At 37.6% G+C, this 24,016-nt stretch overlaps 3 protein-coding genes and 1 pseudogene across 5 annotated transcripts; 1 reads left to right on the forward strand and 3 right to left on the reverse strand.

The window, feature by feature from the left end:
• The first annotated feature begins 2,881 nt into the window (after window positions 1-2,881).
• Window positions 2,882-7,333, forward strand: LOC126585611 (uncharacterized). Of its 3 annotated transcripts, XM_050250067.1 has the most exons (7): window positions 2,887-3,506; window positions 4,960-5,510; window positions 6,172-6,248; window positions 6,353-6,409; window positions 6,513-6,602; window positions 6,816-6,992; window positions 7,145-7,333. In XM_050250067.1, exons 1-7 carry the CDS (start codon window positions 3,019-3,021, stop codon window positions 7,187-7,189), a joined length of 1,485 nt encoding a protein of 494 aa, XP_050106024.1. In that variant the 5' UTR covers window positions 2,887-3,018; the 3' UTR covers window positions 7,190-7,333. The 3 variants fall into 3 exon arrangements, with proteins under 3 accessions (XP_050106025.1, XP_050106023.1, XP_050106024.1); XM_050250068.1 differs by having other exon boundaries at window positions 2,882-3,506; window positions 6,199-6,248; window positions 6,816-7,333; XM_050250066.1 differs by having other exon boundaries at window positions 2,885-3,506; window positions 6,816-7,333.
• Window positions 7,334-7,894: 561 nt separating this feature from the next.
• Window positions 7,895-15,226, reverse strand: LOC126585612 (solanesyl diphosphate synthase 3, chloroplastic/mitochondrial-like). The gene is made up of 12 exons (XM_050250069.1): window positions 14,874-15,226; window positions 14,683-14,778; window positions 14,231-14,311; window positions 14,016-14,087; window positions 13,624-13,752; window positions 13,068-13,154; window positions 12,400-12,471; window positions 11,484-11,569; window positions 10,592-10,724; window positions 10,272-10,361; window positions 9,176-9,277; window positions 7,895-8,412 (listed from the first exon to the last, which is right to left on the reverse strand). The coding sequence occupies exons 1-12, from the start codon at window positions 15,012-15,014 to the stop codon at window positions 8,233-8,235; spliced, it is 1,269 nt and encodes a 422-aa protein (XP_050106026.1). The 5' UTR covers window positions 15,015-15,226; the 3' UTR covers window positions 7,895-8,232.
• A 743-nt stretch (window positions 15,227-15,969) lies between these two features.
• Window positions 15,970-17,645, reverse strand: LOC126586125 (transcription termination factor MTEF1, chloroplastic-like; annotated as a pseudogene).
• A 197-nt stretch (window positions 17,646-17,842) lies between these two features.
• Window positions 17,843-23,771, reverse strand: LOC126586123 (uncharacterized). The gene is made up of 8 exons (XM_050250824.1): window positions 23,618-23,771; window positions 22,960-23,227; window positions 22,405-22,528; window positions 21,270-21,598; window positions 19,409-21,167; window positions 18,855-19,108; window positions 18,463-18,564; window positions 17,843-18,113 (listed from the first exon to the last, which is right to left on the reverse strand). The coding sequence occupies exons 1-7, from the start codon at window positions 23,671-23,673 to the stop codon at window positions 18,493-18,495; spliced, it is 2,862 nt and encodes a 953-aa protein (XP_050106781.1). The 5' UTR covers window positions 23,674-23,771; the 3' UTR covers window positions 17,843-18,113; window positions 18,463-18,492.
• Window positions 23,772-24,016: the final 245 nt, after the last annotated feature.

The following is a 24,016-nucleotide window of genomic DNA, read 5'->3' on the forward strand; positions in this document are numbered from 1 at the left end:
TTCGTGCCTGGCCGGCTCGATTGCTGCTTCTCTAGTCGATGTAATACGAAACTGAACGGGACAATGGCATCTGATCTTTCAACTATTTTTCCGTTTGAGGTACTTCAAAAGAAGCGATGCTGCAGAACTTGACACACTAAACAGCAAGACGTCTCCTACAGTACACCGGTGTAAGTGATGCACCGGAATTACGAACGTCCACTGCAGCGATGCATCCCACATGCCGTTGCATTGCAGAATTTTCGCAGCAAAACTGGCGACCATATGTGTGATCAAGCTGATTTGAGCAACTTAAGCCAGTTGTTTACAGTGAGCACTAGAATAATTAAGGGGCGCATAATTGATGAAGCTTGAGGAGGCTGACATTATTGTGCCTCCAATATTAAAATGGATTGAAGGTGGCCCTTAAAAAAGGACTACTTATATTATTGTACCTACGGATAAGACCCCTTCCGTGTCTTCTCGCTCCTGTTGAGATGACACACAGAAGGGTGTGCATTTCCGTTGTAAGTAAGTCACTTTGCCTTCAAAGACACGTTTACATTAAAGAAAATGCAGTTAACCGCACTATATAATCATTCTATTTTCAGTCATGTATGTTAAGTATAAACCCATGTGGCCAAAAGTCTCAAATTTTTCAGAAAGATTCTTAAGTTGTACCGCATATGTAATGCAAAAAGGGAAAAAGACGTAAAAAAGGGCCATCAAAGTGCTTTTCATGATTGCTTTCCTTTAATTATTTTATTCCAATATTCCATTCCCTTCCCTCTGTTACTGATTTTTTTTAATCATACATGACAACAAATCTTTGATGTTGAACAAGAATATTAGTCAATTATTATCCACACTTAATACTTTCCCTTTTTTAGGAAAACTAATAAAAAAGACTTTAAAACTTTGAGTTTAATCAAAATAACAAAATTGTGTTGTAAGTGAATAGTACCATAAGTGACTTTTTAGAGTAAAAATATCATTTTCGTTAAAGTGAACAGTACTATGAGTATTTCGTTAAAACTCCTCTTTGTTTTTTTTCTTCTAAACTTCTCTTCCCTTCCACTCTTGAGTGGAAGAGACTTTTCAATGTGCCCATAACACAGAGCGCTACATCAAGTGTAATAATACAATTGGTTGGAAACTTGAAGAAAAAAAATTCCAACTAATTGTATTATGAAGCTTGTTATGTCATATTGTGTTTCCGATGCAGTGAAAAATTTATCCTTGATTGATAATTAACTTTGAAGTTAATTCTTTGTTTAATTATTAGCATAAAGCATAAGACATGTAGTAAGTGGTATCTTATGATTGGGTTTTGTCCACGCTTCACAAACCGAATTGAGACTTTGAAATTGCACTTGTACATACCAAGTTTTGTACTAGCATAGTCAAAACTGTTCATTCCACCATGCATACATTGTCAACTACTATTGCCTTTTCAAAAAATAACTAGCTAAGTTAGAGAAAAATTTTGGTATGTTCTTTTTATTACAATAACTCTCATATTAATTAATAGTATATAGAATCGATGAGATTCACAAGAATCATACAATACAGAGAATATCATACTTTAACAACAAGTGTCTTACAAATGATGTAATTGGACAACTATAACTCAAATTTGTTCTCTCGTTAAGCTAGATAGCTCTCTACGTCAACACTCAACAAACATTTTCATTTTATGTTTTATTGAAGAGAGTTGGTATTAAAAATGTCATTTTAAGCTAATCCCTTATTACGCAACAAAACAGTATATCAAAACAGGGCATACTCATGTTAACTCTATGATCTAGTGATATAATACTCTTCACTTGAAGTTGAAGGTTTCAAGTTTATCGCACTTGGTAATGAGTTTGATATCTAAATAGTACAACTGGCTTGTGAGGTTTACCCCCAAATTCGAATCCTAAGTTCTCACTTACTTGATATTAATTAGTTATAAATTAATTAATTAAATTTCTTTTTTGCAAAGGGAATCACTTACCAACCAAAGGTGTTAGGTTCGGAAAATACAAAAATAGTGGGATTCAACAAACATAAGCATAAAACTTACCCAAAATCCAAAAAGAAAAGTTTGGTAAAAAATGACCTTGGATGATCTTTGTGAGGACAAATTAAGCAATGAATTGCAAACCCCATAAGAAATGATTTTTTCTTTCTTTCCTTCTTTGCGTATCTTATTTACTTTTTACTTTTAAATTATATAAATTAAAAAAAAATCCATAAATATGTACAAAGAAAATATAAAAAAAGCGTGTAGAAATTATTTTTTTCTACGAAATCAACCGAATTCCCCTCTAATTTCCAGAGAAGCAATGAGCCTGTGTTGTGCATCACACCATCCTTCACACATTACATTTTTGAAGAAAATTGAGGTTCTAGGGTTTAGAGTTCCTTAACGTGTGACAAACTTTTGAGCCTAACTCGTAGATTACACTAATCGGATGATGTAGAGCACTCATGATCATTAGACTTCACACATGAGACAACATGCTCTGATACCATAAAAAAAGTTGAGATTTCACCATAAAACCAATCGGTAGCTCAATTACTTATAAGCACATGCAATGTCGTTTCTTTTCTCGATGTGAGATTCATTACTCTCAGTGCACCTCCTCAAGTGTGACGAATTTGCAAGCCTAACACGTAGACAACACAAATCGGTTAATGTAGATCACGTGTGATCGTTGAGCTTCATACATTCATACATGAAACAACCGTTTTGATACCGCGAAGAAAATTAAAATTCCACCATAAAATTAATTGGCAATATAAAAATATCCCAAAAACTTCATATGTAAAATCTCTTCTTTTTCCGACATAGAATTCATAGTAACACATTCCATCATCAACATTTCCAATCATCACAAAACTCATCACATTCATAAAGAAATTAGAGGGCCCAACTAACCCCATCCAAAATATAAAAAAGTAGGAGACTTTGTCACAAAGTTCCATTTGTTCATATCATATATATCATACGATCTCTTCTTCCTTCTTCTGTATATATAATCCGCCGGAAAAATGGACGAGTCGTGGCGCATGCGCATGGGATTAATGCCAGGCCTCCCGCGGCGGCGCTCCGCTGAGCACGCCTCCACGAGCTCTATATTTGCTGCCGCGGCCGCCAAAGACTCCCATATGACGCTTGATCCCGACGACTTTGCCGACGTATTCGGCGGACCGCCGCGGAGCGTACTTCCGCGCCAACTCTCCCGCGGCTCGACTTCCTTCCACGAGGAGATTTTCCGGCCGCCAAATTTCTGCTCTACCGCGAAGAATAGCGGGGGAAGCTTGCCGGCGTTTAGAATTCCGGCGAGGAACGAGGGGTTTTATTGTGATATTTTTGGATCGGGCGACGATGGCCGCCAGCGGAAGTCGAGAGAGCGCTCGAGGCCGAACTCGAAGGCGAAATCGAACTCGTCTTCGGTACTGAGCTCCGAGGAGCTGAGTCCTCTCCGGCCGGTCATCGGAGATGACGTGGCATTCTCCTCCTTCGCTTCGAAGCTCAGGTAGTTTGCTGTAGTGGCTGTGTCAGTTCGCGGTACGGCCAACTGTTTTTGCTACTGTTATTTAGTTTGACGATTATACCCTTGATATTGCTTTATATTTGCTTTCATTCTGCCTTGAATTTGGTTAAATACTAAGGGTATTTAAATCTTGTTTTTGGCCAAAATATTTGGATTTTAAATAAAAAATAACTATTCTTAAGAATTATTATTAGTGTTTTAATTTATTTATGACTTGGATTTATTGGGTTGGTACCAAGTAAATTTAAGATTTTGGTTGGATAAAATAGCTCAAATATTTTACCATTTGGGTGAAGTTAACTAAGTTAAAATATTTTAAGCACTTTTTTCTTGGGGAAACTTGATATAACTCCAATTTTTTAAGCTAATTGTATGAATGGTCCAATTTATTAAAATAAGTTCAATTCTTTAAATTTAATTATTTAATTATCAATAATTATCTCTTAAAAGAAAAAACTTATTGTAAAAATCAAATTTCTTCCTAATTATCTCTTTGATTATCTCTTTTTATATATATTTTTTTTTGTTATTTCTTGTTCTTCCTCCTGTTTTAACCCATTTATAGATTTTTTTTTAATTTTTATAATCAACTTATATCATAGGTTAATTATATTTATCTACCTATATGACAAATTCTTTTTCATAGTCAACCTGTCACAGATTAATGTGTCTTGCTTGTAGGTATATTATGTTTTTTTCTACCTTTTGGTTAGGTTTCATATCTCACTTATAGGTATAATATACATTTATATATTTTGCTACTTGACTTAGGGTAGAATGTTTTGTAGATAGATTTATGTTAGTATATTAATTTTTTTAGATTTATGTTAGTATATTAATTTTTTTTTTTGTTTATAAGATATTAATTAGATATTTTTGGAGTTGAAAAATGCATAATATTAAAAGATTTTAATTGATTTTTAATATTTTTAGAAAATATAAAAGGAGTATAAAAGAAATAAAAACATATAATTAGATAACTGAAGTCACTCCTAAAAATACTCTATGTTTTATGGACCTGGATCTAAAAGCCCTTTTTTTCTTTTTTGTTAAGCAATGCGTACATGTTGCGTCAATTAAATCTTAATAATTTTATCGCAGTATACATCATTTGGCATTCAGACGCAGTACAAAAATGCAGCATTTATAGCATTACTCTTTTTTTTTTTGAACAAACGATATTATCTACAATAAATGGGAGGGGTGGGCTTAGCCTCATAATGGACTAGCAATAATGTGGTTCAAACTCGCATTTAGCAATAATCGAACTTAGAACCTCTCACTTACAAGTGAAGAGGAATACCACTAGATTGTAGTACCAAGTGGCGGCATTACTCTTAATCAAAAGATTAAGATCCAATTTATATTTCAAAAAAATTAGTAATCCAATTATCAATGAGTTTTCTCAACTCAAACATATTCTTGATTGCTACAGACCACTAAATGTACCATGTCGATGGAACTCATCAACTATGAAGCCAACAGAGGAACGCCCAAAGAAACAAGGCACATCAGCTCTGCATTGCAACCCTCTTTCCTTCACTGAAAACCAAGTCATGGAAAAATTATATGATGAAAAGCTCAGGAGCTCCAACAATTTCGGATTCACAAGGAAGGTCTTGTCCCCAGAAACCATTAGTGTTGGTCCCAATTCGTGTCGAAGCGTCAAATTACCTGTGGATGATCTGGAGCTCCCCTCACCATCCTCAGCAGTCTCTTCACTCTGCCAAGAACATGAGATTAAATCCGGGATTTGGGATCGCGTTTTGCGGGAGAAAGAAGTGGGGGTATTGGAACAAGAAGAAGAAGAAGATGATGAAGTGATGAGCTCTTATGTGATTGAGATCAATTCTGATCAGCAAAGAGAAGAAGCAGTTGGTATTGAAGAAGCAATAGCATGGGCTAAAGAGAGGTTTCAAACACACAGTAATTCCGAGAAAGAAGGGAGCTTGACACAACAAGACAATCAGCAGTCGATGGATGAAGGTGATTTTTGTTACTCTCTAAACTAAACCCGAAACCTTGAATCCTAAACCCTGGAATTTCAAATTATGCATGAGTACTAACTATATATTGGTGAAGTCACGATTTAGTTTCTGAACCATCACCGTAGTGAAAATTAGGTCTCTGAATTATTTTTTCGGTAAAATAAGTCCCTAAATTCATTACAAATTGCTAATTTCATCCCTACTATTATATTCAAAGCTGTTTTATCCAATTTTTCTTCACCTTAAGTCACTTGACACGCTTTAGAGTGTAATACCATCATTTTCTTGTCTATAAGCCCTTAACATTTCATATAGGTTGCGAATTTAATGTCTAATTTACCCTCAAAAGTTAACTTACACTATTTCTTTATGAAAAAACTATCAATTTATCCTTCAAAGTTAACTCCATACACTATTTCTTTACGAAAAACTACCAATCTGTCCTCCAATGTGTATCACATGCAAGTAACGTGACTTAAATTGACGAAAAATTGAATATAGTATCTTCGAATATAACATTAGGGATGTAATTGGCAGATTTTTATAATTCAGGGACTAATTTTTCTAAAAAAATAGTTTAGAGACCTAATTTTCACTAAGGTGATAATTCAAGGACTAAATTGGCTGTTTACCTTGTAATATATATATGGATCATTCAGGTAGGCCTAATGTGGATGAGTACTCAGATCATCAGCAGCAAGATGAACTACTTGTTGAATTGACTCAATCTCCAGAGGTAAATTATTTTGGTTAATTTTGAAGGCACGGGGCGAACTGTATTCTATGTGTATATTATATATACATTATTTATCATTTTTCCAACATCAACTTGTTGGGTAGGATGAAGAGGAAAGGACACGGATAACTGAAGACGAAAGGAAACCTTCAGAGAAAGATGTAAGCTCTCTCTTCTTGCATGATATTCTGCTGCATAAATTTGTACTTGGAATAATAATAGCATAAGTTTGGGCAATGCTTTGTGTCTTGTATATTATTACAGTTGGAATTGGAGCTCTTGGATGGAGACATAAGGTTATGGTCATCTGGCAAGGAATCCAACATTCGTATGCTGCTTTCGACGCTACACCATGTACGTAAAGATCTTTGGATTTACTTCGAATAATTAGCACTGCTCGGCTCCTTACGGATAAAGATTTGTTTCTTCTTACGTGCGAATATGTAACTTATTGAAAGCACAACTGAAAACGTTTATGCATGCGGATCAAACTCTGATTAATCCGTAATAGGAGGATCGACCACTGACTTACATGGTTTGTTTTGTGTGGTGTTTACTGGGGATCAGATTGTGTGGCCCAACGGTGGATGGTATGCAATTCCATTGACAAGCCTAAAAGAAAGTTCACAGGTGAAGAAAGCCTATCAGAAAGCAAGGCTGTGCCTCCACCCGGACAAACTGCAACAAAGAGGAGCAACATCTGCTCAAAAATATATTGCTGAAAAGGCCTTCACCATCCTCCAGGTAAATAAATATTTGGTTTTCTATCGAGAACTAAAACCTCGTGGTCCATTTTGAAAAAACAGCCCCCCGCCTCGAGGGATAAATTACTAACCCTAATCGTTAACAAAGAACAGTCAGACTAATTCTGACAAGTAATGATGTGGGAACTGTAGGATGCATGGGCTGTGTTCATCTCCAAAGATGTATTCATTATTTAGTGGATGATCTGAATTACTATTGCCTTTTGAACTCATTTTTTACTCCAAGGTTGCAAGTGAAGAATAAGCATCAGCAACTTTGTATGAAAACTCGGCCGCTATCCTTTCCTTGTGGAAAATATGTACATTAATTTGTTCGATTAACTGCGTTTGGTTTTTTGTATCTGTATATTTTATTTTCGAGTCCCTTTTGACTCTCATACAAAGTCCCGTCCTGTACGGACCGTCCAGACGTGTTGAGAAAATCATATTTCTACTCAATGTTCTATTAACTTTGATTACGTTTGTAAAATCATCATTTAGAAAGGTGGTCTCGCAAGGAGAAATTCTAAGAAACGATCGGCGGAAGGACCATGCATATAACCACGGACAAAACCTTGGCCTCCTGTATGGAGGAATGAATTATATGACACGGGTACACCACCACTAACGATTACACATGGATTGTAATAGTTGGCTGCTTGGTGTTTCGCTCCGTTTATGTAACCCATTTTCTCACAACCTTCATCTAAATTTGCACTTGCTCAGCATCAACAAGATGAGCACCAGTAACGAAAACTGGAGAGATCACCAGGCTCTAGACGCTGTAGTTCTGCATGCCATTTTCGTTCGGAGAAGCCGATGAATAACATTTAAACATTTTAAGAACCAGGAAAGGCAAAACAAGACTCCAAAATACTCTAAGCATCCTCCAAACATCGGAAATCAGAGACGAAAGTCGCTGCTAGCTTCATTCTTTAAGCCGAGCCGAATACGATCCAATTACATCATTTGATCAGAATCTGGGGACGTTGTGTGTGATATCATCCTTAATTACTCCAGAGTTTAATTTACACAATTAAGGGTAAAGTGAATTTTACAAAACGAAATGTAGTCGGTGGAACAAATTTTGGAAAAGAAAACGAAATGATTGAAAGAATATGATGAAGAAAACCGAATGGTCCCTCGTCCTTATGGGGACAATGAAGTTCAATATAAGGGCAATGACAAATAATTGAACTTCGACACCTTATTAATGTCAATATGGTGCCAGATCTTCTCCATCACTTGGTTCTTGTAATGACTATGTGGGTGAGATCTAGGAGTGCCCTCCTCGATTTTCTGACATTCTCGTCTTCGCTCTCGGGCAGAGATTCGATTGCTGCTGCGGCAAGGTTTGCGTGTTTTGTGGCTAGCTCCCTTGTCCTGTGTATTCCGCGGCTCCTACCTAGATAGTCAAGAGCCTGTAGAAATATACCATGAAAACCAATAAGAATTGAACATAATAAAACTAAAACGACTGCATTAAACCATTTATATTCATTCAAAAATTGTTTCCTTTTTCTGCTTTTCACCTCTCATTAATAAAATTTCATGAACAATACTGGTTAGAGTTGGACATTTAAAGAGCGGCGAAAATTAGGAAACAGAGGATCTCTTAGTTGTCGAGAGGGTTGCCCAAAAGCAGTATATAAGGCGTACCCGGTAAAACTTACAAGTAAACCAGATAAAAAGATGGCAACTAGGGTTGCTGTTTCCATTCTTATATAGTTTTAAGACATTATAAAGTTTTAAGACCACAATGGATCTATCTAAAGCTGGACGACAGAAACAGGTTTAGACGGGTAGTACTTCGAAACAATGCCAAACTAGCCCACAACAGCACTTACTGAGAACTAGTCTCAGTCTTTGCACTACTTAATATTGCTTTTTAAAGGGATTACTACATCATGCTTGACGTCTGCCAAGACGGATTTAGAAATAATTCCAAACACCTGACATGCCAAACTCTTGACCAATGAAATGAGTCAAAACTGTCGAATTTTAAAAGAAAAGTTGGCCATTGGCTGTAGAAATTTTCAATATCAGCTACTAATAATAGAATTGCAGGAAAGACTTTCAACGAAAAGAAAAACCAGATCGCATTCATCATGAAATCGCATCACAATCACACTAAAACAAAACAGTACAGTAATAAAACTTGTGAAGCAAACTATGCAAACTTACGAGTTCAATATTTGCAGGGTTGTTGTCAAGGCCCTGTTCAACAACTGTACGCAACTGAGGAAACTCTTCCATGGCAAACAATATTGGAGCAGTTACGATGCCCTACAAAACAATTATATAGTAGCACAAAATTATGACAAATAAGCAAAAAAGTAAGGGGGCTCTCAATCATGAAAGTTGAAAACATAGCATGACGTGATTTAGAATGGTTGAGGATTTCTCTCAATTTACTATGAACTGAAAAACTGATACTTGGTTTCAACACGCTAAAATACTGGCCATGAAATACATAGTATCTTAAGGTCAAGTGCACCATGCATTTTCTTCATAGAAAATGCAAGCAAGCAAGCTTGTTGAGCGTGCAAATATGGAAAAGAAAGGAAAGAATGAAAGATGAATACTGTTATTGCAAATTAGAAAAACCAAAACATTTTAAAGCTGATAGACACAGATATACTCTCACTTTAAGCTACCAAACTCAGCCATGAGATGTACCTAGCTCAGTGAGGAGCAGGAGAGAGACAAATCTCACGTGTTCAAACACAGAAATAGGGTTTTTCTATTTAAACACCACATCCTAGCTAAGTTCACGCCACCACTTAAGTCTAATTTGTTTTAAATTTTTAATTGTATGAAAAGACAAAAGAAGACATATATCTATTTAGACCCCACAAACCCTAATCTTTTTTAAAAACAAAATAAAAACCTTCATCTTCCTCTATCGCTCATCTTTCTGTACCACTTGAGTTCATACTTATCAACACATCAACCTATAAAACTTACTTGAGTTCGTACTTGATAGGAATCCAGGTGGCTGCTGAACTTAGTGATTAGGGTTTGATATAGAAATGGGGCAATTCATGTTCGATTGGAATCGGGATTGATAACAACTAAAACACATCCAAACATGTCATGTATCTGTTGGTGGGGGTGGTGTTAATGTTTAAGGATGTTTTTGGAATAATATGGTGAACTGAGCAGAAGTTAAAATTTAAAATTTTAAGGGGGTGTAGAAAGAAATTGGGGTGAAGTCAGATGAGAGATGGTGTTTAAATAGAAAAACTCTAGAAATATTCCATTACCAATCAACACTTACATGGCGGATGTCAGATAAAGAGCCCTTTCCAAGTGAAGCTGATGTGCCCGTAAAATCAAGAACGTCATCTATTAATTGAAATGCCAATCCCTGAAGGAAAAAAATTAGTCAGCTTGATACACACACACGCACATCGACCCATCAATAGAACATGCATGTCAAAAAACCATCGGAAAATATACATTGTTTGAGCATATAATTATTATTTCTCTCTATATGTGCTTCTGTTTGGAACATGACTATTAAAATCATAAAAAGATCCTAGAATTACGCTTGCTCGTCAAGAAAATTAGACAAAAGAATTCCAAGAGCTTACTCACCAGATTTTTTCCATACTCATAAGCCAACGTAGCAACTTCAGTTGTATGCCCAGCAAGAACGGCAATTGCCTTACAACTATTTGAAATCAGTGATGCAGTCTTGAAATATGTCTTTTGTATATAAAATTCCATGCTGCAACAAATTCCAAATTTGATCATAATTAGCAATACTTAAATCTTAAAGAAACCTGAATCAAGACATCTATAGAAAAAAAATCCGTGTATATACATAACATCAACAATGATTTGCTCACACTCAACTAATTGAAGCTTTTGCAGATGGAAGATTGAGTATTGTAAGTATGAATAATGCATGCCTATTTTATCTCCCGCACTTCCGCTCTCTGTACAACACGCTTCGTTGTAAGTTGTAATAGCCCCCAACTTAAATTTTTTCCTCTATATAATCCCCAATTCTCACCCCTAAGTGGCATTATTCAAGAATTTTTTCATGTATTCAAAAACTATAAAAGAGGTCGCACTTGGTGCGATGGCAAGTGCCTTCGCCCATGAGCGGTAGGTCTCGGGTTCGAGACTTGGGAGCAGCCTCTCCATAAATGGGGGTAAGGCTAGCCGACATTCACCTCTCCCAGACCCTGCGTAAAGCGGGAGCCTTGTGCACTGGGTACGACCTTTATTCAAAAACTATAAAGATGAGCAGCACACTACATACAAGACGAGACAAGCCAAATCCCAACCTAATAATGCCACCCTATAGATATACTTTTATAACATAGTAGTTTATTACCTCAAGGGAAAAGAAACAAATATCAAGATGTCAATGTTTTACAAACACTACATGGCCTAAACATCTACTCACATCATGTATCATGCAAATAGAAAAAAGCAAACAAAAATGTAAACATATGACAGAAGCAGCAGAGCAGTGTACCTACAACGTTGATCAGATGTGGTAGTCATTTGCATGGTTTCACCTGTCACAAGATGCTCAACAACTGTTGACAGTAATGATACAACCTACAAATGCACAAAAATGATGCAAAAACATGTTAAAACAACTAAAGTGAATGTGCATCCTTGTGTCTGTGATACTTGGGAATATGACTATGAAAAGGTATGGGATCCATGTCCAGACTTGCTGAAATTTCAGGCAGATCACCTTCATACTTCACTGGTGGATGATAATGTTGAAGGTTGTCGTGTTTGGTGATGAAAAAATTGATTCAGTAGTTTATCCCCGAGTGTGAAAGTTCATAAGAAGGAAGGGGGAGGCAAAACTAAATTAACTGCCTTGCTTGACAAGATAAGGAGCTGACCCATTTGATTGAATAAAATATATCAGGGATTTTTCTCTTTCGTATTACTTGTTTGGCCTTAAGATACTTTATTCTTGCTCCACATCTTTCGTAGTAGCTTACATGACATGGAACATTGCAATGTGCTAAAAGTAATAAGCAAGGGCATCGAGGTCGACCTGGAAGATAGTATGGACTTTGGCAATATACCATTCCAAAATGAGCCCCAAATCCCAGTCATTAAGGAACTGACAACACTCCCTCCCCACCCCCACCTCCCTGCAGCCTGACCCCACCAAATAAACTTTCTAGTTATAGGCTAATAAGAATCAAGATTATGCGTTAAATCTAAATAACATTTTTTCAACATAGGGATGAAATAAAACTCCTCTAAGCATAGTCTGCCAGAACAGCATATCGAATATGTGGACCTTTGTAGCCAAGTCTCTCATATCCCTAATATCAGAAACAATATGAGCCAAAAAGCATGAAATATAGTCCCACGTGTTATTGCTCATCTCAGTATATTAGTACATAATAATCCATCCGTACCTCTGTGTTTCTCAAAGACGCAAGTGCAACACAAGCTCGGGAAAGCAGAAAATCCCCTGCTAAAACAGCTAACTGCATTCAATAGTGGAAAGATGAGTATCATATCTTACAAAACCCATTCATAACTCTGTATGTTCCCAAAGCAGAATCATTATTAATAACGGAAAGAAAAAAGGGAAAAAATTGATATAGTACTGCAATCAATCTCACATTCTATTAAAATGTTCAATAGTTTAGCAATAATTAATATCATTCGGCGGGAGGGGTGATCAGCAGCAGCCATGTGTCCCCTTCCCCTTTTAGATATCAAAATAAGCTCTTATAGGAATGGAAATTACATAACTAGCAGCTGTCCCAAATAGGGTTTAATAGAAAACATACCATTCCTTCATGTTCTGGGCCTTTATCATATTGATTGTTGGATATCATCCAACGACTAGAACATGATATGGGCCTTGTTTAAATGCTAAATGTGATGCATATGGACACTCTTATACATATGTAAAATTATCACAGAAACTCTCCAAAACTCCAACAAACACATTCGTCCCTATACCTTTGATTAAAATGTAAGTAACTTTTGAAGAGAGAAGAAGAAATGTGTCAAAATGAATTATGTTCTTCTAAGAAAAGGCAATTTGACCAATTTAAAGGAACCAAAAGCACACCTTATTTCCCATTACACAATTTAATGAACCAACACCACGCCTTGTGTCTGCATCATCCAATACATCATCATGTAGAAGACTTGCCACCTGACACATAAAAATAGTTACATTACAAGCTTTTGTTGGCTTCAATCTTGAGAACAATATCATATCCTCAATGTCAACAACTTACTCATTAAACATTATAACACATATACCATTCCTATCAAGTGTAACTAGATTTTTCACAGAAATTCACTGATACAGTACATGCTAAGTTAATAATATTACTGTAGATAACTTGCTGGGCTGGAAAGGTAAGATGATACATTTACGCTTACCAAAAATTTAGGGGAAAAAGGAGTTCTAATTCGAACAAGTGCAACTCAGAAAGAATTTATAACAACCCATTAAAAACAGTTTTGGAAGGACACGAATGAATCTAGGGATTCCCCACAGACAATGCATGTTATTAGTACACTAGAAAACGATTTTTTTTCTAGTAATATGTACTATGTAGCATATATATTAAAATAAAAACGATACCAACAAAACCACTAGCAATGATATAACTAACATGAATCATCTCTGTAACTTCTGCTATACATTGTTGTCTTGCGCGTAGCTCTGTTGACAAAGCCTCTCGCAACTGCGTAGGAGGTTCAGGTACAGTGATATTCAAAGCAGTTGACATCAGCAATAAGACCTGCGTATAGAATAAATTGAGCAACTTTTAACCTTGACGACAATCATAATTCCTGAAAACATAAAGTTGGGATCAAGAGTTTGCATGTTAGACACAGAACAATAATCTTCAGCCACTTATCTATTCCAACGGATTCTCCTAAGAGTACAAGACAGAAGGCAATTTACTAAATAATATATAGCACGAAAATATCCAGTATACAGCATCTTGATATTCTGTGAAACAGAGAAAGTGAAACAATGAAATAGTACTATTTATATTACCGTGGGACGAAACCTCTTTCCTTCTACCCCCATTTTAAAGAAGTATTCGGCAGCGGAGGCAAGCTTAGGGACCTGGAATAAAGAACAAATCTGATCCATGATCATATGATATAACATTTGAATCTTATGAAACCATCAGGATCAACCCTCCGCTCTAACATGTATGTCCTTATCGTAAAATCAATCAAATCCAAGGAGACAGAAAATAGATATACCTCAGCAACTACCATTGCCCGCAACCTGTTCGCAATAATTGACAGTTCATCGGAAACAAGTGAGAATGGGTCAAGTGGTTCCTGAAAATCAGTATGTAAGCACATTGGTAGAGTGGACAAACAAAATTATCTATGACGAAAGAAAACTAAAGTTTCTAAGAGAATGGTACATGAGAATTTTGAACCTTGACAACGACAACAAGTTAAACTTACTTCCAACTTTGTAATTGGCCACAAGAAACAATAAACATCTCATACATTTCGCTCAAGAGGCTGATCTCACATAAACTAACTACTTAAACTTTTGCATACTCAGCCAGGATTCAATTAAAAAAAATAACACCCCGGAAACTCGAAATTGTCATGCTTTCATACATTTGACATTGAACTTTCAAATGGGCGTGTGGGAAAATTAAAAAACAACCATAAATATGAATACCCAAAAACCTCACCTCAACCATGGAGCTGCTTTGCTGGTGAATTTGGTGCTTCGAAACATGGAAAACCGGCGGCAAGCCCCACGAAAAGAACTCTCTGCAACCCATAATCTACCAACACACAACCAATCAAAACCCTGAAACATAACATAATACAAACACATTCCCAAAACTTTCAATCTCAGAGATTTACGGAGCGAAGTTACCTTCTGGGTCGAATCACTCAGCGACTGAGAGTAAGCGCTGGCGGCAACGAACTGCGGGTCCCGGCGATGGGAAAGAAAACACCGACACAACCCATTGAAGCTGCTTCTTTGAATCCGAGAAAATCCCCGCGAAAATAACATACTTTTCTTTTCTCTGTCGCAGTAAAACTGAAAGCGATTTAAAGGGACGAACTTTAAGAGAGAGAGAGAGAGAGAGAGAGAGAGAGAGAGAGAGAATTTCAGAGAGTTTTTTGGGTTTTTTTGGGAGAGGAGGGTCAAAGTGGAAGAAGAAGAAGGAACGCCTAAGGGAGGAGAGAGGTGTGTGGCTTATGTGTAAGCGCCACAGCCATGTGACGAATTGACGACGGCCCTTTTGCTTCCTAAATTCCTACTCAAGGTTTAGTTTTACCGACCTGACTTCTCTGCCCTCCAGTTCCATATATTTACATTTTCTTTTATTTATACGGTCATGATTAAGTCACGTCAATAATTTTTATCTTATTATTTAAAAAAAAAATCAATATAAAATGTTAACGTGACTTAATCGTGACCGTAAAAAATAAGAGAAGATGAGAGTGTATAGAAACTGGGAGGACAGAGAAGCCGGGTCCTAGTTTTACACAATTAAGTGTCAATAATGCTGCAAAAGTTGCAATTATTTTGAAGGGGAAGGTTCCTATTAGGGTTTAAGGAAAAGAGTGCAAATGATATTTTTATTTTTATTAGATGAAAAGGGTTTACACGTAGAAAGATCTTAATCACCAGAACCATTCATCATTTGCTCGACTTGTGGACTTTAGATAGACTGATTGTTTATAGACAATGATACTTTTACATTTAAAAGAGTGAGGAGTTTCAATTAAACCATACAATGAGCTAGTCATAATAATTTAATGTCACATCCATTTTTTATGAAAAATCATATTTTAGTGATCAGAAATTTCACCAAACCATAATGTAGACAATTTAAAATTTATAAATTTTTCCACACCCCGCATATTATTCACCAATTTTTACCTCGCACATCTTTCTTGATTTTTTATCATTGATCTACTTTAATTCATTTGATCCGACGGCTAAAAACTAAAAGAGTGTGTAAAAAGTAAAAATAAAATTATATTAAAATTTTAGTGGTCAAGAAGGGAGAATCAAACACATAATCTCGGGTGCATGATAAATGCGCTCTTAACTAAACGATTTACAAGCTTAGAAGAAACTATACATTTTGGATAACATTGTACAATGAGCAGTGCTCAATGCTCATCTGATCCACCCCCTAATTCCCTGAGCAACTCCCTAAACTCCTCATCGGCTCTTAAGCATCAATGGCAAAGGCACTTCCACTCCCCTCTCCACAACCTCCATGTGCCTCGGCTTTACCCTCTTCTCCAAACTAAAAGCAAAGTACTGCGGAAACCCCTTCAGTTCCTCCAACCCTTTCCCCATCTCCACCGAAAAGTACTCGAACTTCGGCTTGGAAGTTGTTCTCAATGCTGAAGGTCAGCAATCCAGGGCACCTCAGCACCATCCCCACAGCCTCCTCTCTTGGGAATCCCAAGCCCTCCAAATACTCCAGCTTGGGAACCAATGTCCTCTCCACATTGGAAACCAGCAGCACAGAGTCGTGGTAGGCTAGGGCTTTCAGGTCTTTGAATCCAAGTCCTTGGATGTAAGAGAGGGCCGGTTTGAGCTGGCTTTTCACACTTGAGGCAAGCAATCTAGGGCACTTGTTGATGACCTTTCGGAAGTTGTTATCCGGGACTTTAAGATCTTCAGAGAGGAAGGCGAAAACCGGGTTGAGGTCGGACTTGATGCTGGAGGTGAGGATGTTGGGGCACATCCCAAAGATCTTGGCCAGGTCCTTTTGGTGGATGCCTTTGGAGTGGAGGAAGGAGATGACGGAGCGGATGGAGTCGAGAGTCGCAGAGCGGAGATTAGGGTTTTCGGAGAGGGCTTTGCCTGCATCAACTCCCATGATTTCAAGGCACAGGATTTTCTCTTTGAATTGGAGGGAGAGTTTAATGTGGGTGGGTGTGTAGAGAGGATGCTTGTGGAGCAGGCTTTTGGGTTTTGCAGCCAATTGGGTGTCTAGATTAGATGATGATGCCTGGGAATTGAAGGGAGTAGAAGAAGATTTAGAAGAGCAGCAGAGAGATGATTGCAGCCTTGCAGAGCTGCTGCTGCTGAAAATGGCATGGTTTTTTTCGGAGAGGGAGGGAGAGAGTTTTTTTTTTTTTTTTTTCTGTTGAAATATCATCCGCTGGGAAGTTTTTAAGGAAAACTAATAAAAATAACTAACTTTGAGTTTTAACGATAAGAACAAAATAAAAAGTAAAATGAATAGTATCAGAATTGATTTTTTAGTGTAAAAATGTACTTTTTCGTTAAAATAAACAGTACCATAAGCTTTTCGTTAAAGTTCCCAAGTTTTTAACTGTATGGGTGGACAGGGAGTAACACCTGGCAGTCTGGTTGAATCTGATTGGTTGAGATTGGATTTCAAAGACTGTTTGCGGATTAAATCCAGACCTTGCATACCAATGGAAACAGAGTGAAAAGAGTGGATGAAAATCTAAAGGTAAGTGATTCACGCAGACCATTTTTTCTCCCTGCACATCCATGTTTACTTCTGGCTTTGGAATAATCAGGAGTCGGAAATAAACAAGGATGTGAGGATATCTATTTCCCAAATCTAGCCTCCCCTAATTATCAGTGGTGTTTGAGTACAACATTTGCAAAACAACAAAATGCTTCAAAACATCGAATTGGAACAAACGCGGAATAAAATTTATTCATCGGTGGAGCAAAGGAAGAGTTCCCATCACTACAACAACAACAACAACAAAGCCTTTTCCCACTAAGTGGGGTCGGCTAAGTGAAGGGTTCCCATCACTGCCCATAAGAAATCTCACTTGACAGTCACTATCACAGTTCACCATAACGTGCAGTCTAAAGACGTTATAACAACATTACAGCAAAATTCAGGAAATTATGATTGTTCAAACATGTCCGTTCGATGAGTCATAAACAAAAACCTTTAACGAAAGTAAAGACAAGGAAGTTAACTCCTCTGCATGAGAATGCTTCTAAAATTCTTACCAGAACAAAATCGCATCTAAAATTGCGGCGATTATGAAAATTACACCGCCGTAAAGAGGGGGAATAGGGGGAGCGGCTCCAGTTGCAACTAGTGAAACTTTGCTCTCAATCTTCTTTCGACACTGATCGAGGTTTCTGATCCTGCGAGGAACGCATAAACAAATATATTAAAATAAAAAGCGCCAAAGAAATAGATTGTTGGTTTTGTAATATATAGAAGATGCAGATCATTTTAGCTGTGCAGTTAGCACCAATTTTACAGAACTGTAATGAAACAATAATAATTATCTTACTTAGTAGCCAGCACCAACAGAAACTGAGTTTCCTACCCACGATATTCACCCCCTCGTGGGTAGTTATAATCATTTCAGCAAACTGTAACTTCTTGATGCAGATTTACAGAGATATAAAACCACGTGTTTGCTAATGAAATATGACTATGAATCCTTTCAAGACTACCAAAAGAGCTTCGTTCTACTGAAATGTTTACCTTTAATTGGAAATAGCTCCATTTCTCCTCTCAATATTGCCCCTGGCTTCGACTTATAGAGTGGTTTTGAAGGAGTTTCTGGCTAGGGGTTTGGTGATCATCCTGCAAGTACAAATGCAATCAATGTGTATAATGCAACGAGAAGAAATTGTTCAAATGATTGGTTATTTTTATGGGTGCTGCATCCACACACCCCCTATTAATTTATGTCTTTTGATTTTCTTCCATTCATTTGATCCGACGGCCGGAAATTGAGGTGTGTGGATAGCACCACCCCATTTTTTATGCATTCATCTATTCATATGGTGTACTTGATTAGCATCAGAGTACGTACAACACCATGTATAAATGCAGGATCTACAACACCAAAGTGTAAATGTAAAGAAACAAACCTTGTATAAAGATGCTGCTGACTCGGACTGTAATGTTTGAATTGCATCCTGCCCCAGTGAACGCAGAGCATCAAGGGCATCTAAGGTTAGCTGCCAACCACAAAGTGCAACAGCATCAACACTGGTACCATGGCCACAGCTACTACTGCCTGCAGCAGCAACATTCCCATTGACCCAGGGGCAGAATTGGTTGTGATGGCCAATTGGATCAAATTCCATAGGTTCTTCATAATTGCTTTCACCTTTTGGAGGTCCTGGATAACCAAATAGAGTAATCAAAATAATAGTAAATGAATACATCTGAGCAGAACATCATTCTCCTTTATAGGTATAACTAAATAAATGCAAAATATGCAGTAAAAGTGTGTTTTTTTTTTAGGATGGAGTCATTCACAATATCACATTACAATTTTAAAGCCTTAAATCATCCTAATCCTCAAAAATAAGAACAAGAACGAATAGAAGTCATGTCTTCATATTTGTCAGAGGTTTTGTTAGAAGAACAGTGAGAAAAGATGGACAAATATGCATAATTGCCCTACTAGAAATTTTACCTAGCCCGTTGGCAACTGCATACTCTGATTCTTGGTACACACAATTGTTCGTAAATGAAGATTTACCAGCACTTTTAACCTCCTTGGTTGTCCGATAATTGGAGAAGACATTAGCATTGCATGAAAGAGAAGGGCGGGCACTGTTCTCAAACTTGAAGCCTTGACTAATCTTTTCACCACTTTCCACAGATTCAGCCTTAGTAGAACCATCAATCTTTGAGCCACTATCAGCCCTCCCTATAGATCGAGATATCATCTCCTGACTATCACCATGGGGATCTTCCCTATTTATTTCATCAGGGACAATTTCATCCATTAGCCCAGGATCTGGGGCAGATTCACCTGTCTGGCCCTGATTTTCAGCATCTTCTGTTCTAGGTTCCACATCGCCAACTACACTATCTGCTCTATGGACAGATACATCAGCCCCATGAATCTCAGCTTCATGACTAGCACACATTCCAACACTTCCTACACTAATCCCGAAACTAATACCATCCCTGGCCTGAGCAGTCACAGTTTCTGTGTTAAAAATTTCCTCCCCATCATTTGTACTACTGACACCTATTTCCCCAATAACTACATCAGCCACGGGTTGGAAACCAACACTCTGCTGAGCTTGATTACTATAATTCAATTCTGATGTATCATTCATGTCCAGATTTCCATATGTACTAGAAGTGGGGAAATGAACATCATCAACATCTCCGGGATAATTTTCAACACTTTCCATAGAGTCGTCATCTGTACCGTGACCGATTGTATCCATTGCAATGACTGAAGATGCACGTGCTGAATCCATATTTGAATGGATTCCAAATTGGTCGCTACCTTGCGGAAACGAAGCAACTCTATTAGCATCAGCATAAATATCAAGACCCATTGAATGACTGGGACCAGCACCAGATGAACAGTACGTATCAAACATATCTGAATCACGAGCACGTTTTGAAGGCCCAGCTGAGTATTGTCCACCATCTGTAACTTCATCACCATCACGATCAATGACAGTTCCTTCAAAACTATCAGCGTGCTGTGTCCTTAAATGTGGCCTATCAACAGAACTGCCTCCTTTTTCCAAACTCCGCTTACGAGAACTGGGACCCCTTGATTCATATGAAGCTGCTCGATCACCAACCTCACTGCCTGCAGGTTGCCCAATCATCAGATCCCTTCCCATATCTGCGTCCTGAATGTTTTCTGACATTTCTGGTCTGCCAAACCGATTAAAAGTAAAACCTCCTCCCATTGTAAGATTCAAATCAACATCTGTTTTTGGAAACAAGCTCCCCTCAGTTGTTGTTGCTACTTCGTCACGGTCTTCAGTCTGTTCTTTCTCTGCATCATCAGTAGCAACCCAACCACTAATTCCACTGGCTGCACTTGCGCCACGTATCAATCCCAATTTTTTGCTTGTGTCAGGAATATCAATGTTGTTGGGAGTAAATCGCACAGGTCGAGGAATGGTTAAGAAATCCAATATTCTAACTGTAGCCCCACATAAGCTGCAATCTAGTAAGGGTGATCTGGGATCACGTCTAGATTCCTTAACCAACATTTTACTCTTTCCAGCATCTTTTCTAGCAGAAGCAGAGACTGCTTTCTTGCTTGGTCCAGGTTCTTGTGAAAGATGGACCTGGGCATACGTCGGCCCAAGAGAATATCCATTTCTAGCTGATTGGGCAGAATGTTCTTCACAGTCTTGTGCATTTAAAAGCCATCGTGGTTCCCATCCACAAAGACTTATAAGCTTCTGAGCCTGATAATAGAAAGGAACTGGATTAGAAGAACATATACTTCAGTGTAATTTGACCAATACAACAAAATCACAAAGAGGGACAAGTTTATAAATAACTCTTACACGAGAATATAAACAGATTGATCCATCTCGGGAGCTTTCCTGTTCTGGTATACTTTCTGGTTTAAAATCTACTTCCCCTGCCATAAGAAAGCGATCAACCTGCAGACCCCGAGAAACCAACATTTGCTCAATTGCAGATGCAGCTACATTAGGTAGAGAGTGGAATTGCAAAAGTCCATCACATCTATCCTTATATCCCCCAATTAAAGCAGACTGAGGGGTAGGAGGGAATTGCACCAGGCTTTCTGGGCAGCTGTTTCCTCTCCAAGGACAAGCAGCTTTGTGACCGGAATCCAGCTGCTTGACAAAGGCATCCCCCGCATTTTGAACTTTGCATTGAAATGAAGAGGACAGAACAAGAAAATTTTTAAAAGTAGGAATAGACAAGCTTATGCAGATATCATTGAATTCTTAACACAATTTCTGATCAAATAAAAAAAATAGCATATTCTAAAAATGAAGATTAGCATCATTATACTTTTATAAGAAACGAGAAATTATTAACAGCTGAAAAGTGAAGTATAGAGCAAGATGTTCAAGAAGTCCAGTAGGAAAATCCAACTAAAAGCACTGGCAGGACCACACTAAACCAAACAAACACTTACCCCAAAACAGAAAACAAATCCAGTTGGATCAAACCAAAGGGTCCTTCAGATGCTTAGACAAGGTCACAAGGAAGCCTAACTATAAGCAAGGAATTTAACTGCACCCACAGTTTGGACTACAGCTACTCATTTAGATGTTAATTTTGCAAGTGAAATATATATGGATGTAGAAGACTGAAAAACAACTTTCAACCAAAATAATATAATGCCTTAATAACATAAGAAGTCATCCTAAGCTGACTGTAGCAATTTTTCGTACATTTTTTTAGTATAATGGACATGCCAAAAGCAACACCACAGCGTTTTATGCGTAAAATCATAAATAATAAGTCTACCATGCACATGATATGTAGCAGAAAAGAATCAGAAGCTGTCCAGAAAGTCTTCTCAGAAATATTTAGGGAGTTGCGATGTAATCCGTAATATAAAATGGAGGCTAAATAGGTTTATACAAATTATAAACATGTATTTTAAAAGACATTGTTTTAAATTTAAATTACTAGAAATCCCCTAAGACAGCTATAGCCAACCTTCGTCAGGAGTCCAAGATGGCAACAAAGCAAAACCAAGGGATGCACCGCATGATTCACATGCAATTTTATCCACATCAACATTCACCCAACCTCTCCGAGCACATGCCAATGAACTGATGACCTGAAAGAAATGAGCAAAAGTTAGATGCTTTGAAATTGTCCTGAGCCTGTTGCAGGCACGAAATGAAAGATTTCTGGAGGGAAATGTATGTTCAACTGCTTACAGTTGAAGGTTGAGTTGTCCAAGAATACCATATTTTCACTTCAAGGGATATATTGTATATAACATTTAATATGAGAATCAAAATGTACCAAAAAATTTAGCAGAAATTTACTAAATGATGAGTCAACAAAAACGTATTTCATTTATGTAACATAATATTAATAATATATTAAATGTACATACAGCATAACTATAGATGCATGTATCTATATATATATGTGTGTGTGTGTGTGTGTGTTCTAAATGACTTAAAATAAAATGGAAGTATTAACAACTCAATTAAGTACAGAAAGACTTGAGTGTATGGATATAGCAGCAAAAGTTCAAACCTTGGGCTTTGAAAACCAATTTGAAGGTTTAAAAGTAGCCAAGCGGCGCAGTAAGTCGCCTCTTTCCCAAGGTCTACACGACAGCCTTGATGATCCAAAAACAGAACTATCCCCACCCCCACCACCGCCAGCACTGGTGCTCAAAGAAGTCACCGGTGGTTGCGAACCAACACAAGATATAGATGCTCCTTTGGAGCCTTGTCCATGAATAGACCCGTCTACACTGCCCACATTTGCCGGAACAGTCGGCGACGATGCCCCAGCCGAACTAACATACACAAAGCAAACATATTTAACCACAATTGAACAATAATACACAGAACAAATTCTAATCAACCAAAGATCAATTCTTTCACCAAAAAATGAACAACACGTTTGATTAAATTAAGCTGAAAATCACGCAACACTAGGAAATGAAGCTCAAATCTCCACTATCCAAGCAACCATACAGAGGCACAAATCGACCAATTCGTCACAGATATGACCAAAATCCTAACACTAACTGCACCAATTGATACAAATTGGAACACTACACTCGCAGCTCGAACCAAACAGCAAGCAAATGCAAAACCCTAATTGGATCAGCAGGAGAAATTGGAGGAAAACGAAGACGGATATTTAGAGAGAGAGAGAGAGAGAGAGAGAGAGGATAGGGTACCTGGCAGCAGGGGCAGGATCAATGTTCCCTCCGGAGCTGATGACCTCCTCTCTCATTGCTCCTGTTGATTTTTCGAAAGCAGAGGATACGAGAGAGTGTTCGTACTGGCAGCTCCTTTTTTATACCAAGTACCGAATGCGTGTGGTGCGGCGCGTAAGCGTTACTCTCACTTCCTTTTCCGCTTTGGTGAAAAGGCTTATTAGTCCCCAGTGAAAGGTACTCGAAAGATAACTTTCGTGATTTTAAAAAAAAAAAAAAGTTAGGATTTAAGTTCCTGCGGTAAAATTTGTTAGGATTTAATTTTAAACTTGAAAATTATATCAATTCTCAATTAATTTTTAGCATGTAAACCACATATATGAGGCTAAAACGAAACTCTTTATTAATTGTTAGTACGTG

Source organism: Malus sylvestris, chromosome 10 (genome assembly GCF_916048215.2).
Source record: "Malus sylvestris chromosome 10, drMalSylv7.2, whole genome shotgun sequence".
NCBI lineage: Eukaryota > Viridiplantae > Streptophyta > Magnoliopsida > Rosales > Rosaceae > Malus > Malus sylvestris.